The 15,250-nt window shown below is 40.7% G+C and overlaps 2 protein-coding genes across 2 annotated transcripts; both read left to right on the forward strand.

Annotated features, from left to right (window-relative positions):
• Positions 1-56: 56 nt before the first annotated feature.
• On the forward strand, positions 57-6,962 carry LOC132473912 (beta-galactosidase-1-like protein 2). The gene is made up of 19 exons (XM_060074269.1): positions 57-463; positions 786-1,014; positions 1,546-1,614; positions 1,720-1,815; positions 1,906-2,014; positions 2,155-2,247; positions 2,574-2,655; positions 2,806-2,870; positions 2,975-3,059; positions 3,466-3,603; positions 3,752-3,832; positions 3,977-4,083; positions 4,788-4,934; positions 5,199-5,270; positions 5,564-5,642; positions 5,817-5,904; positions 5,998-6,109; positions 6,411-6,527; positions 6,724-6,962. Exons 2-19 carry the CDS (start codon positions 851-853, stop codon positions 6,832-6,834), a joined length of 1,815 nt encoding a protein of 604 aa, XP_059930252.1. The 5' UTR covers positions 57-463; positions 786-850; the 3' UTR covers positions 6,835-6,962.
• A 278-nt stretch (positions 6,963-7,240) lies between these two features.
• ilvbl (ilvB (bacterial acetolactate synthase)-like) lies at positions 7,241-15,040 on the forward strand. The gene is made up of 14 exons (XM_060076001.1): positions 7,241-7,667; positions 8,799-9,000; positions 9,334-9,461; positions 9,793-10,043; positions 10,154-10,253; positions 10,385-10,482; positions 10,716-10,852; positions 11,214-11,348; positions 11,548-11,662; positions 12,153-12,322; positions 12,601-12,671; positions 12,754-12,825; positions 13,028-13,133; positions 13,878-15,040. The coding sequence occupies exons 1-14, from the start codon at positions 7,566-7,568 to the stop codon at positions 14,054-14,056; spliced, it is 1,866 nt and encodes a 621-aa protein (XP_059931984.1). The 5' UTR covers positions 7,241-7,565; the 3' UTR covers positions 14,057-15,040.
• The last annotated feature ends 210 nt before the right edge of the window (positions 15,041-15,250 follow it).

The raw sequence follows: 15,250 nt of genomic DNA on the forward strand, positions 1-15,250 counted from the left end.
GCTTGAGTAGGAAATGCACGCACACCATATTATGCAATAGGCTACTGGTAGTTGAGCGTTACGGAAATGTGGTCAAAAATCATTAGCCTATTGCAGGCACGTGCTTTTTGTTTCATTGAGGTTGTTGATGCGATTGTATTTGATAGTTTTCAAGTACCGCGTGACAAAATATAAAAACAAAATAATATATAGGCCTACAATATCAAATATGCATGGAAAGTGTTGTGTTTATGTTTAATACACACCTATATACACAGAAGCTAACTTCAAACTGCATAAAATGTAGTATCTCTTGCTTCCCTTATGTTTCTCTTTACTTTTATTCAGAGGGCATGGGCATGTCACGTTGAACACAATTAGGCTTTTGTTCTCAAGCAACAATAGATCCTAATGTCCACAGTATTCTAGGCCTCTCTCACCATCGTTCTCCATTCAAATGCTCCGCAGGAAGCTCAGCCTTGAGGTACAGTAATGCCTTTTCCTCTTCAAAACATTAAATTGTCTGCTGATATTCACTGCTGTTATTTATAATAGGGCTGTGAAACCAACATGTAGACCTACGTGTAACTAACAAGGACAAATAGTGTGAAACAGCCATACTAATATTTATATTGCTGCAGTGAATTGCCAGTTTCTTAACCAGTTTAGGATTAGGCATGATAACATGAAGCCATAATTAACAGTAATAAAAAAGTAATACAGTTGGACAACATAACGTAGGCTATATATAGTGTATGTCATTACACATATCTTAGTTTATTATCGTAGTTTGTGCTCTTTTATAGGTTGGCTATAGGGATTTATTTTGTAATTTGACCCGGTTACCGGGAGACTGACTGAAGTGAGGAGAATGAGCAGTGGAAGGGGACTGATGGCCAACTCCTCCCAGTTCACTCTGGAGGGAAAGCCCTTTCGCATCCTGGGAGGCTCCATCCATTACTTCCGTGTCCCCAAAGCCCACTGGGAAGACCGGCTGTTGAAGATGAAGGCCTGTGGTCTCAACACTCTCACAACGTAAGACATACCCTTCAGCATTGATTCAGTGAGAGAACCACATTATAATTAATTTATTGTTATCATTTTTTAAAGTAGATCCAATTAATCCAAACTAGAGACAGCCCACTCAAGTTCAAGAAAACAAATGATCTCAACCATTAGATCTCAACCATTAGACAACTTTTACTCACATGTACACGCACCATGACACTTGATGCGACACTTTAGTGAATATTGAGTCTTGTTTGCATGCTTCACTTGGCTACATAGCTTAGTTCATCTTAAATAGGAAAAAACCTAAGCATGACCTTGAATGGCAGATCAGTTATATTTGTGCATGAGTGTTGTTTCTTCTTCTTCTTCTTCTTCTTCTTCTTCTTCTTCTTCTTCTTCTTCTTCTTCTTCTTCTTCTTCTTCTTCTTCTTCTTCTTCTTCTTCTTCTTCTTCTTCTTCTTCTTCTTCTTCTTCTTCTTCTTCTTCTTCTTCTTCTTCTTCTTCTTCTTCTTCTTCTTCTTCTTCTTCTTCTTCTTCTTCTTCTTCTTCTTTCAGATATGTGCCATGGAACCTGCACGAACCTGAAAGGGGAATGTTCAATTTCCAGGATCAGCTGGATTTAAAGTAACAATTTCATTTTAAAATTACCCAATCATCTTTCATAGTAAAATCATTCAGTCCTAATAAATGTATTTGCAATAAAATACCCGCTTTATCGATCTCTTCTAGGGCTTATATCTGCTTAGCTGCAAAGGTAGGACTCTGGGTGATTCTGCGGCCTGGACCTTATATCTGTGCCGAATGGGATTTGGGAGGTTTGCCGAGGTTAGTCCAACCAACTAGTATGATTAATAATTAGTATATCTTTCACGAGCTGTAAAGATCCCTAGCCCCTATTGCCGATCTATATTTCAGCTGGCTGTTACAAGACAAACACATGCAGTTGAGGACAACCTATCCAGGATTTGTCAGTGCAGTTAATGCCTACTTTGACAAGCTCATCCCGCTAATCAAGCATTTGATGGTAAAGTCTCTTTAAAGTGTTTTCTAGAATAATCTTCAGTATATTTTAAACTTGTGAATCATTTGACAATATTTATAATACTGTTACTTGCCACATCCATTGTATTGTGTGTGTACTTCTACATTGTTGTGGTCTTTAAGTTTCAAGGAGGTGGCCCGATAATTGCTGTACAAGTTGAGAATGAATACGGATCATATGCCAAGGATGACAAATACATGGCATTCATCAAGAACGTAATCTTCTATTTTCAATACATTCTGTTACAAGCTTAATTATTAACTTAACTAAATCAATGAAAATGAGTTTGGTATGGGAGTTTTATGAAATTGTATAAATGCATTATGGGTTTATGATTGGATAATTGGATGATTGTGTAATCATACTTGGATGATCTAGCTGTACTGTCTTGTAATGTATCTCTGCCCACCTCTCTCTCTCTCTCTCTCTCTCTCTCTCTCTCTCTCTCTCTCTCTCTCTCTCTCTCTCTCTCTCTCTCTCTCTCTCTCTCTCTCTCTCTCTCTCTCTCTCTCTAATGTATTTTATCTTCTGTTCTCTGCAGTGTCTCCTGTCCAGGGGCATCACTGAGCTCCTATTGACTTCAGACAACTGGGAGGGTTTGAAGTGTGGGGGTGTAGAGGAAGGTATACCTGGAGTCCTGGATACACTAGCCTGATTTTAATTGGCAAAACCTTATATACTAGTTGTTATACTATTATTATTTATACAGTGTATTTGTTGTCCCATGATTCTCCATTGGTTCTCTATGTTATTCTCGCTTGCCTTCGTTCCAGCTCTAAAAACAGTGAACCTGCAGAGACTTTCCTTCGGAGCCATACAGTATTTATCTGACATGCAGGTATGTCTGTTGGAGCACCAAAATAGAAATAGAAACATTGAATTGTATAACTAGTATTCAAGCAAATAACCATAACATCAGCATTTGTGTATTTGACTTGTTAGCCCCAAAGCCCTCTCATGGTGATGGAATACTGGTCTGGGTGGTTTGATGTCTGGGGAGAGAATCACCACATCTTTCAGGCCGACGGCAAGAAACATTTATTATACACAACAAAAAGACAGATTAGCAGCTTTTTAAAGCATATGCAGAAACATGCTCAGTTGCACACAGTTCATTAAAGTTACCAATGAACTGTGTGCACATGTTCACACACACACACACACACACACACACGCACGCACGCACGCACACACGCACACACGCACACACACGCACACACACGCACACACACACGCACACACGCACACACACACGCACGCACGCACACACACAAATATGGTCATTTTTGACAGCAGTTGTTAAGGCAGACAAGAAGAAAATAACTGAAAATAAGATGTCACGCTCATAACCTCATTATATAAGTGCAGAACTATTCACTGCTTTTTATGTTACACCTACTCACTAGTCCCACTTACCGTCACTCCATTGGCAGACATGCTGGCAGTGGTGTCAGAGATTCTGGAGAGAGGCGTGTCCATCAATCTCTACATGTTTCACGGCGGGTCCTCTTTTGGCTTCATGAATGGAGCCATGGACTTTGGAACCTACAAATCTCAGGTCAACAGTTATGGTAGGTCGACATATTGTTATGCAAGGCCCAAGGCTTAATGTCAGAGAAAGATGTCAGATAATCATCTGTTTGAAATATGAGTGCTCCCATAGTTATGCATGTTGCTAGTATGTATTAATCAATCAAACGATAATATCATTCACTCTAGATTATGATGCACCTTTATCAGAAGCTGGGGACTACACTCCAAAATATCATGTCCTGCGAACCTTGTTCAGCCAATACCACTGTAAGTAGTATCAATAAGCAGATTTTAGTTCTGGCATTCAGTTTATTGTAGATGTAATGTTGGTTTTAGAATACTATTGAAAACAGAGCTAAGCGTTTTCAAAGTTAAGCGTGCCTGGAAGACACATTTCTCTTTGCCTTTCAGCTGAGCCTCTCCCTGATGTGCCGTCTCTTCAGAAGAGGTCGGCCTATCACCCTGTTGACGTACAGCAATACTTGTGCCTGTGGGACACCCTCCGCTTCGCAGACAAGGTGTGCTACAAACACAAAGATCAACCTCATGTTGGGTGCTGGTTTAGACAATAATGACATGATAATCAAAATCGAAATATCTATAAAAAAAAAGATCATGGTTAAGAAACAGTTTTTCAGCTTTCAAATAAGATCTCATTACATTATTTGCAGTTATGAGAAAGATGGTATGTTTCATATCATGGCAAAGTATTCAGTCCTCACTATATGTTGCAGGCCTACAGAAACGCAGGCAGAGGCTGCAATTGCGTTGGAGTAACACTCCGTTTATTTTAAAGCAAAACAGAAGAGATATGTTCCGACGATAGTGTTCTCTCTCAGGCTGTAAGCATCTGCAACGTCAATCAAAAAACTTCTTCTTCTACACCGAAAATAATAAAAACACATCAACCACGGAGCTTTCTTCTTCTGCTCCAAACCTCCTTAGTGGCGGAACTTAGTCATAACATCTTCGAATATTAATTGGCATGAAACAGGAAAAATCATTTATACAATTATAGAACATATATTAAATAACTTGGATTGCCCACAAAAACTAAATGAATACCGTGTTGACCATGTAAACCTATACCTCTACATATAGTTGTTTCATTGAAATGAAATTTGAAATGAAATTTTCACATCTCATTTGTTTAAATTTTTAAATGGTATATTGATGCCTGAATTGAACTGAAAAATCTGCTCTTACAAACGCGCCTATCTAGCAATTAAAGTCAGAGAAGCCAATTAACATGGAGAATCTTCCGGTGAACAACAACAACGGCCAGTCGTACGGCTACACTCTGTACGAGACCACCATCACCAGCGGGGGAACCCTCCACACCATGAATAACATCAGAGACAGAGCGCTGGTGAGAACATACTTTATCATTCAAAGTAAAACCAGCATGAAGATACACACACACACACACACACACACACACACACACACACACACACACACACACACACACACACACACACACACACACACACACACACACACACACACACACACACACACACACACACACACAACAATCACATGAAAAGCATCAGATATCTTTGTTCCCCTTGGCCTTGGGTAGCTACATAACATTTGTTGGTCTCATGGGTTACGTATTTATGTTCTCTAGGTGTTTGTTGACAGACAGCCAGTTGGCAGTCTGAACTACAAGACTCAAGAGCTAACAATTCCTGATGGAAAGGTATTGTTTTGTGCTCCAACCTGCACAACTTTATTTAATTACTCTAACTGGAATGTTTTATAAAATGATATAGACATTCTATCTACTGTTTGTCGAGCACGTGTTTTTGTCACAATATCTTATCTGAATATTTTTATGATAAGCCATAAACCATAAGATGATAAGTCCTTATTCACACTCTCCTCACATTGTGATACCTCATCCCAACATTCGATTTTTTTTTGTGAAATTGCTTTAAATGCCTTTAATACCTTTATGACTAAGAACCATGTTTATGAATTTGATTTTTAAAGAGAGAGAGAACGTTGACTTTGCTTGTGGAAAACTGTGGAAGAGTGAATTATGGGAAAGCACTGGACAACCAACGCAAAGGTATTCTTCAAACTTCATTGTTTTGAGTTGCTTCAGTGTATTATGTATTTCTTATCACACTACTAGGTGCAATTAATACCTTGTATCAGCTTCTACACTGTGAATGTAGCTCATTTCTGTTTCAAACCGTGTGTTGTATTTTGCTAGTCACATCTTTAATCGTTGCTTTTCAAGGTCTTGTTGGAGATATCACATTGAATAATGCCCCTCTGAGAGACTTCACTATCTACTGTTTGGATATGAGGCCAAGCTTTATGAAGAGGTCGGTCCCAGACATTTTACCATATATATGAACACAACTGTTTCCTTTTGATTTATTTCCTTTTATAAAATAATGTCACTGTATACTTTTCAGATTGAGTTCAGCTCCCTGGAAGTCTGTCCCACATAAGCCCTCCTTCCCAGGGTTTTTTCAGGCTACACTGCATGTGGAAGAGTCTCCCAGAGACACATTTCTCAATATGTCTGTGAGTAGGACAAATTGTCATAAACCTTTATTTCTTTTTTGAAGCCTTTTAATTAATTCAATGATTTTATAATTTAGGATTTAATTAATTATTTCATGAGTATTTGTTAATTGTATCACATTTAAATAACATCATTAAAAAATATTTATTATCATTAGTGGTTGAAAGTCAGGGCATCGTTTAAAATGTGAATACTTGGAATATGTCATAACTTCATTATTTGCGATCCCTCTTCATAATGAATAGGTTCTAAATTACACAAAACAAATTAATCATGGATAATGTGTCTATGTGTTCAAAGGATTGGGGTAAAGGAGTAGTGCTTATTAATGGCCAGAATTTGGGCCGCCACTGGTTCATTGGTCCCCAGCACTACCTGTATGTCCCTGGACCATGGCTCAGGAGAGGAGAGAACCAGGTGTGTTCAGTCAGAAATAGTTTGATACTTCTGATACATATAAATGCATACAAATAAATACATTTTTGATATTTTCATACATTCTTTTCATTCTTATCATTTGAAGATGAGAATGAAAATATGTTTATGAGAATGAAGATATTCATTGCCGGTTACTTGATGCAAGCTTAATGTTAAATGTTTTATGTCCTTCTAGATTATTGTTTTTGAGGAACACAAATCAGAAGAGAAACTTGTCTTCGCTGAAAATCCTGATCATGGAAAGACAATTGATGTGTACAAACTCCCCTTTTGTACATTGCTGTAACTCCCCCCCACACACACACACACACACACACACACACACACACACACACACACACACACACACACACACACACACACACACACACACACACACACACACACACACACACACACACACACACACACACAGGTTAGAATCTTACTACAACATTAAGATAATATAATGCAATACTATCTAATACTATCTAATTCAGTTTGTTCACTTGAATATCTTTCTCTTTCTTTACTTTTTCTCTAGTCGTGTTGCTTTTAACATTAAATAAAAATAATTGTGCTTGGAATGATCTTATCCACGCGTCCTGTTGATATAACCAAACGATTATAGACTTAACCCTGAGACACGCCTGGACATGCTTCCTATTGGATGTATCAGTGTATGGGGGCGTTCCCTTGTGATTCACAAAGAAGTCAAGTGACGCGTATGTTGTGCTAAGGTGCTGTAACGGTGCAGAATTGTTAGCACTAGGCGTGCATTGGCCTGTCGTTTCAAGTTAAGGAAGTGTCAATATGTTGACCACAGCCGTATGAATGTAGTATAGTTGAACTTAATCAAAATGCGAAGGGGCTAGTTTATATCCATATTTGATTGTATAGTATTTTGCACAAGCTAGGCAGTAGCCTAGCCATTAAAGCAGTAGTCCAGCTAGGGCTCTCAGGTCGCTACTAGACATTTAATTATAGGTCACATCGAGACCCTTTCTTTCATATATATCGTATTGAGGTTGTCTCGGGATGGATTATCTGGGAGTCATCGGGTACTCCTTGTTCATTCCGCTGTGTGCACTTCTGTTTGCAGCCTACAAACTTGGGTTGCTCTACCAGTTGTTCCACAAGGTGAGTTGTGCTTCATAAAACACTGACTTGCTCGCACCCTTCTTGTCAGTAATATATGACGGTTACCGGTATTTGTGAAACTTGTTGGAACAGTTGATAAACTATTTGAAATAGTCATAAGAAAAATAGGTGAAAGGTGAACTGTTGACACTTGACACCAGTGGCGAGAGGAGCTGTCAACTTTGGACATGCTGTTGTTTTACAACACAAAGGCTTTCTGAAGGTCCTCCTGAAGAGGCGCTCTTTAAGATGGGGCGCGTCCAAAGGTAACAAGTAGATTGTGAAATAGCTAACAGTGGGACAGATAACCTTCTTCACGTGTGATGAAATATTCGGAATCGTAGACTATATTTTGCAAGATGTAATTTAGGCTCGTGGGATATGTAAAAGAGTCGAGGTTCTCAAATTACCATTTCACCTCAATTGACCTCTCCACACAAAAAGGAAAAGCACTTGATGAAACGTGAAAGGTGAAACGCACTTTGACAGAGGCCGAAGTGTGTCACACACGTCCTCTGGTCCTCAACTAAACAACCGCCGCTGCAGTGCCTGTTGGGTGCCGATTGTTGCATCTTTCTCAATAACCGCTCAACCAAACCACTTCTCAATTGGCAATGCATTTCCTCGGGTGCCCAGGAATAAATACGTAAAGCAGGAAGTAGATCAGATGGACGGTCCTAGAGATATGCGTAGGACAAATGACACCGTTTTACCTATTCATTTTAATGTGTCACCGAATCGGCTGCCATACTGTTGGTTTCAGTAGTCTCTCAATTATATTGAATTAAAAGAACATTCGTTTTCCGTAGGGACCTTAGTTAGCAAGGATCAAGGCAAAATACAAGTGCATGTAATAGTCAAAAATATAGTACAATGGTCCACTGAAAAAAAAACTGGTTAAAAGCAGTGTTAACGACCAATATAACTATGATAAGTTATATTGGTCGTTGGGGGATGGGATGGGGATGAGGATGGGATAACATTTGATATGGCTTTTTTTTGTGTGTGAACAGAGTTTGCATTCTGAGGGGATCTGGTTGTAACGGCAGTGCAGCCAGCACAGTCGTTTGGGTGTCTCTGAAATGATCTTCAGTGGTCTGAATAACATCCTTCATCACCCTTCCCCGCCAGGCCGAAACCAAGAGCCCGCGCCACGGCGGGGAGAGCGTCGCAGAGGTGCTGCGTGCGCACAACGTCAAGTATGTCTTCACGCTCGTCGGTGGCCACATCTCCCCCATACTGGTGGCGTGTGAGAAGCTTGGCATCCGCATCGTGGACACCAGGCACGAGGCAACGGCCGTCTTCGCCGCCGACGCTGTGGCGAGGCTGTCGGGTAAACACAGTGTTACCTACGTCAACGCAACCCCTATTAATGAGCTCCATCTGGAAATGTGGTGTTTCAGGCCCGTTTTCTCCATTCTATCATTCTGTTATTCCTTCATTCAACCAGTATGGGTGTTTTAATGCTACTGCCCTATCATATGAATGAATACAAAGTTGTGTCTGTGAGATTAAGTAGCTCGTATATACCATATGCATATATGCGTTGCATATAGTACATGACTAGTTCATTTATATATGGTGCCTTGGAGTAGTTAAACAAGACCGGGTGTATTTGTGCTGTATGTTATTGTTGGTTGTCACCATAAGTCGTCCCTCCCTCCAGGCACTGTGGGTGTAGCAGCAGTGACTGCTGGCCCAGGCCTCACCAACACTGTGACGGCGGTGAAGAACGCCCAGATGGCAGAGTCGCCATTGCTGCTCATGGGCGGAGCCGCAGGAACTCTTCTTCAGGTAGAGCACGGTTCCACTACAGTGGACGGACCTTTGTGTCCGTCTTCAAAGCTCAGAACTACAGTTAATTTATTTAGCTGTACGGTGCAAATATTACTTCACTGCGAATGCAGTGTCAACATGTGTGAAAAACACATAGTAAAACTTCTGTGTATCACGTTTGTGTTCAAGCCAAATTAAGAGAACTGTGTGTGTGTGTGTGTGTGTGTGTGTGTGTGTGTGTGTGTGTGTGTGTGTGTGTGTGTGTGTGTGTGTGTGTGTGTGTGTGTGTGTGTGTGTGTGTGTGTGTGTGTGTGTGTGTGTGTGTGTGCACGCTGCTCTTGTTAAACAGGGCAGGGGAGCACTGCAAGACATCGACCAGATGTCCCTTTTCAAGCCACTGTGCAAGTTCTGTGCCTCCATCAGGACGATCCGTGAGATCGTTCCCACGGTCAGGAAGGCTCTAGCCATCGCCCAGTCCGGCACCCCCGGGCCAGTCTTCATAGAGTTCCCCATCGACACGCTGTACCCATTCCACTTGGTGTCCAAGGAGTTTGGGGTCAAGAACCCGCCCAAGGGCCTGATGGGGAAGGTTGTCACTTGGTAGGTCACTAGGGAGTTTGCATAGTATTATTGAGTGGTAGTAATTATTTATATTTTTACCAATTTTAAGTTTTGTAATTAAACACTACGACATCTGATGTTTTTTTAAGGTATCTTGAAAACCACCTCACAAACCTGTTTGCTGGAGCATGGGAGACGAGAGATGTGTCTCCGTTACCTGTTGACATCCCGCACGCCACCGATGATCAGGCAAGACTCATTCTCCTAACTCCAATAAGCAATCTGTTGTTTGCTTTTCCATCCATGCCCAATACATTCTTTCACACTGGGTCTAACTTAGCTATTTATAACTTGTATGTTTTGTTGGATCATTAACATAGGTCCAAAAGTGCATCGAGCTGGTAAGCCGGGCCAAGAAGCCCGTCATTCTCTTGGGTAGCCAAGCCACACTGCCGCCAACTCCTGTGGAAGATATCAGGTGTGCTGTCTGCTACTCTGCTTGCACCTAATGCGCCTTGTGTGTTGCATTGGAGAAAATATATATAGTTAAGCACTTCCAAACTCTTTAACTTCTGCCTTTAACATTTTGAATTAGTAAATAATAGCATAACGAAGCTTAATAATTATTAAGTACTGTTTCATTCGTGTGGTCATATTTATCTTATAAGAAATGATCATTTATCTGGTATTGCATGTATCCCTGTCTTCCAGGAAAGCCTTAGAGTTGCTGGGAATCCCTTGCTTTCTGGGAGGCATGTCTCGTGGCATGCTGGGTAAAGACAGCCCCATCCATATCAGACAGAACAGACGAGATGCCCTTAAGGAGGCTGACGTGGTGCTGCTGGCAGGTCAGTCCTTCTGGCCTTAGTTTCGGTTCTTGGTCCAAGCTGCTGTTGGACCAGTCTTTCCACGGTTGTTCTGTTGAGTGTAGAAATGTGTATGCCATAGAAAGTGAAAGAGAAAAGACAGGCTAGGAACCGGCTCAGCGTGTTTTCCTTATTCCTTTCAGCCCCAATTTGTGGACCACAGTCAAAAAGTCCCTGATCAGCACATTTTAAAAACAGTTATATGGTGGCTGAAATAAGTTTCTCATCTTTTTCTCTGGTTTAAAAAGTCTTGACAAAATGTTCTGTCATGCGTGGTTTGCGTTCCTTTTATATTCAGTGGGGTTTATAAACGAGAAGTGACTGTGATTTGTTGTGTTGACAGGCACTGTGTGTGACTTCCGTCTGAGCTATGGCAGGGTTCTGAACAGACGCAGTAAAGTCATCGCCGTCAACAGAGATAAAACTCAGCTGCTGAAGAACTCTGACATGTTCTGGAAACCAACTGTTGCAATCCAGGGTCGGTTTCAACACTCATACTAGTTATATTCGATTTTTTATTAATTAAACAATAAGTTAGTGTCACAGTGAATATTCCGTTTTGGTGTCTTAATGAAGCTGACTTGTATATTAGTAATCTATCATGTCAATGGTCATCTTATTTGGCTGATGGCAGTCAACAAGGCGAATATATCGTCTAATAATAAAAATGTTTTTAGGGGATGCTGGCTCATTCCTGTTGCAGCTCTCCAAAGGCCTGAAGGGCCATAAATGTCCAGAGGAATGGCCTCAGAGCCTCAAAGCAGGAGATGAGACCAAAGAAAATGCAAACAGGTAAACCCTTAGTAATGGATACATTAGGTAGGAGCCCAGTGTAAGCTCCTGTACGGTTTGACCCACCAGAATCTGAAACTGCTGACTGGAAGTGGGTGAATGTGCATCGCAAAAAAAAGAGAAAACTGAGGTCTTGACAACATCATTGTAAAAGCTCAGGGGCAGGAACCACAAGTCCACCAGAACTCACTGAATGCTTATTTAAGTAGCCAGACATGAGCATTTGCAGTCAATCAAATCAACTCCAAAAACGAGCTATGGGCCAATCCCTGATTGCATGTCAGCTGTACCCTCCTTTATTCTACTGAATAGTTAATGGGGCATGACGCCTTACATTGTCAATTGTGTCCAATGGGGGCTCGTGACATACACTATATACAAAATTGTTGGTATTACTTTTAATACAAATTGTATTGTAGGTTTGTTAAATCTATAAAAATGATCTTCCTGTTATTTTTTTTACACCCCCTCCACCTGTATTTGTAACCAGGGCTAAAGCGGTGGAGAAGACGGACCGTCACTTGAATCCTTTGAAAGTGCTCCACTGTGTGGATGAGCTCATGGCAGAAGACAGCATCATCGTCGCTGATGGTGGGGATTTTGTGGGCAGCGCGGCCTACATCATGAGGCCAAGAGGACCCCTACGCTGGCTGGATCCAGGTAAGAGTCCCACAGGACTCGGCTCAGGGACAACTGCCCTGATTAATGCAAACTGGAACCGAGAAGAGCTATTCCCTGGCGCACTGAAGACATTTTGAGCATTGCCGTCAGCTATTAAAAAGGCCACATTAAGTGTGCAGATTACTTAAAGTTACTTCAAAATGTACAGCAATATTAGTTGAATACAGGAAAAATACTTTGAGTACACTGTGGCCGGGGGGTCTTTATTGGCCACAATGATTCTTGTTATAAATTGTATTCATCCCAAATCCTCCTAGGTGCCTTTGGGACGCTTGGAGTAGGAGGCGGGTTTGCCCTCGGAGCAAAGCTGTGCCGACCAGAATCCGAGGTAGCCTTCATTGACTATGGATTCAGTGCATTATTTAAAGAATCGTTCACTTGTCTATCTAAACGTGGCATTTTTCTCTGAGGTATGGATCGTCTACGGTGACGGCTCCTTGGGGTACAGCGTTGCAGAGTTTGACACCTTCACGAGGCATAAGGTGACGACTCCATTTTAGAGCTCCTGGTTTATAACCAGGTCGATTTAGTATCCTCATTTACTTCATCATCATTTTACTTTTGATGGTTTACTAATTTGGGTATTTCTCATTGGAAATTAAACTTCAAACTGTACTAACAATTAAACACTTCGGCAGTGCTTTCTCTGTATTTCTGAGTGTCTCTATCTGTGTGTCCGTCTAGACGCCAGTCATAGCTGTGGTGGGGAACGATGCGTGTTGGAGTCAGATTTCCAGGGAGCAGGTGCCCATACTCGGCAGCAACGTTGCCTGTGGCCTCGCTTTCTCGGGTAAATATCGTTGTACCGCAGCACTGATCTGGAAAAACCGCCCATGCCAGATGCATTGTTAACAGAACAGCATTTTTGCTTGTTCTTGTTTGCTTGCTTGTTGGCCACTGTTTGTCTATCATGTATTCAAAAAAGCTTTATTTGTATTGTCTTGTATGTGCTGTATGTGGGTCCTTTTACTATTCCTGCTGCCAGGAATTGCTGCTGTCTTGGAAATTTGCTTAAGCGATATTGCGGCTAGGACAGATGAGACTTCTCAGTTCTCAGCGCTAAAAAACCCACAATAGTTGTAGACAATTAACCTATTTTAGTGTGTGCATACATTAAGCTCAGTTCCTCACACACAGGAAGTTCCAAAGTTCCACATCCTCCCCACAATGCAGTTGTAAATAATCAAATCAGGTAATGTTACCCAAGACACAAAGTTGCCTGTGCTCTTATCAAGCAGAAGAATGCATAAGGGGATGCCTTCTCCCTTGTGACCGGTTTACCCCAAGCACAAAGGATAACATTTAGATGACATTGAGGAAAGGCAGAAAATACAAGGAATAGGAAACAAAGCTTTAAATGACTAAAAGGAAACCACAAATGGATTATTCCATCACACCACTAGGGGACAAATATTTTTTTTTTTAATTGAATTGGATTCAATTGAATTGTTTTGCACACGTTCATTGTCAATCAATAGACATCATGTCCTTTACAGACAGAAGACAACCTTCTTTCACACGTTTTCTTTTTCAGATTACCATATTGTGGCTGACGGCTACGGAGGTAAGGGCTGCCTCATAGGACGCGAGGACGAGGACAGGCTCAGTGAAATCATCAAGTCCGCTCAAAGGGAGTGCCGGGAAGGCAAGGCCATGCTGCTCAACGTTCTGATTGGCAAGACAGACTTCAGAGAGGGCTCCATCTCTGTGTAGAGCGGGCCGGCGCTTGGTGCCCCGCTCAGACCCCAAAGTTTTGCCTGGCTTGCCTGATGGATTTGTCGTGGGTCAGGCAAAGAGGGAAAATGGAATGTAATGCTATGAAATGAATGAGTTCAAGACTGATTAAGGACCAGCCCGGCCCTGACCAAACCCTGGCTAACCCTATGTGCCCTTAAGAGTAACTTCAAGGTTATTATAGTTATGATGATTATTATTATTATTTGAATTATATTTTACATGTTTACGTCGATTAAGAGTTCTTTGAACAGTCAGCCACTACACATAGGATTCATCACTCACTTTATTTGGTTATATGTATTGTTATGGTTACAAAATATCAAACTTCAGTTATATGTCCGAATGCGAACAGGCATTAATGAGTTATTGAGACTGACTTTTACATAAATCTATATGGTATGTGTGATAGAAATATCTTATGTGGAAAAATTGTGTAACTGTTAAAACCATGAATGAGAAGTTAATGGACTACAACTATTCAGGAACTATTTCAACCTCTACTTTTTCAATGCTGCCTAATTTAAGTTGCATCTTTCTCTTGACTGCATCTTTTTCACTTATGCTATTAAGAATAGATGAAACTGCTTCAGTTGACACTACATTGGCTTTAGTTGTATGACCAGGATGCCCTTTCAGCCTGTAGAATGTATGCATTGTGTATTCAGTCTAACGATTTACTTCTATAGGCATCTATATTTAATCCGGTCAGTGGGTTTGATTTAAAGATGAAAAAGATAAACCTCTAGGCCGCAAGTTTTTCTTTTAGTCATATTCAGATAAAAAAGCACATGATATGGTTTAAATCCGATAATTTCTGATCTAATCTATCATGTATTTGCATACACATTGCATTATTTTCAAATTCTGCTTCAGTACACATTTCAAGGGAAAAAAGGGTATATATTCTGTGTTTGTTAAATCAGAAATACATTTTAATAAAATAAGCATTTATGTGAATAATTATTTTCGATTTTAAGCACAAATTCGGCTTGTTATTACTTAATCCTGTCATGTAAATACAACGTTGATTCAAATACCTGCTTTGAGGTGTCAAAATAGCTAAAAGGGCATGTCCATCTTCTTAATTATTATGAATAAATAATGTTTTTTTTTTTTTTATCATACAGTAACTAACGATGCGTGTGTGTGGTATAGGGGGCGGGGGGAAGG

Source organism: Gadus macrocephalus, chromosome 16, assembly GCF_031168955.1.
Source record: "Gadus macrocephalus chromosome 16, ASM3116895v1".
Taxonomy (NCBI): domain Eukaryota; kingdom Metazoa; phylum Chordata; class Actinopteri; order Gadiformes; family Gadidae; genus Gadus; species Gadus macrocephalus.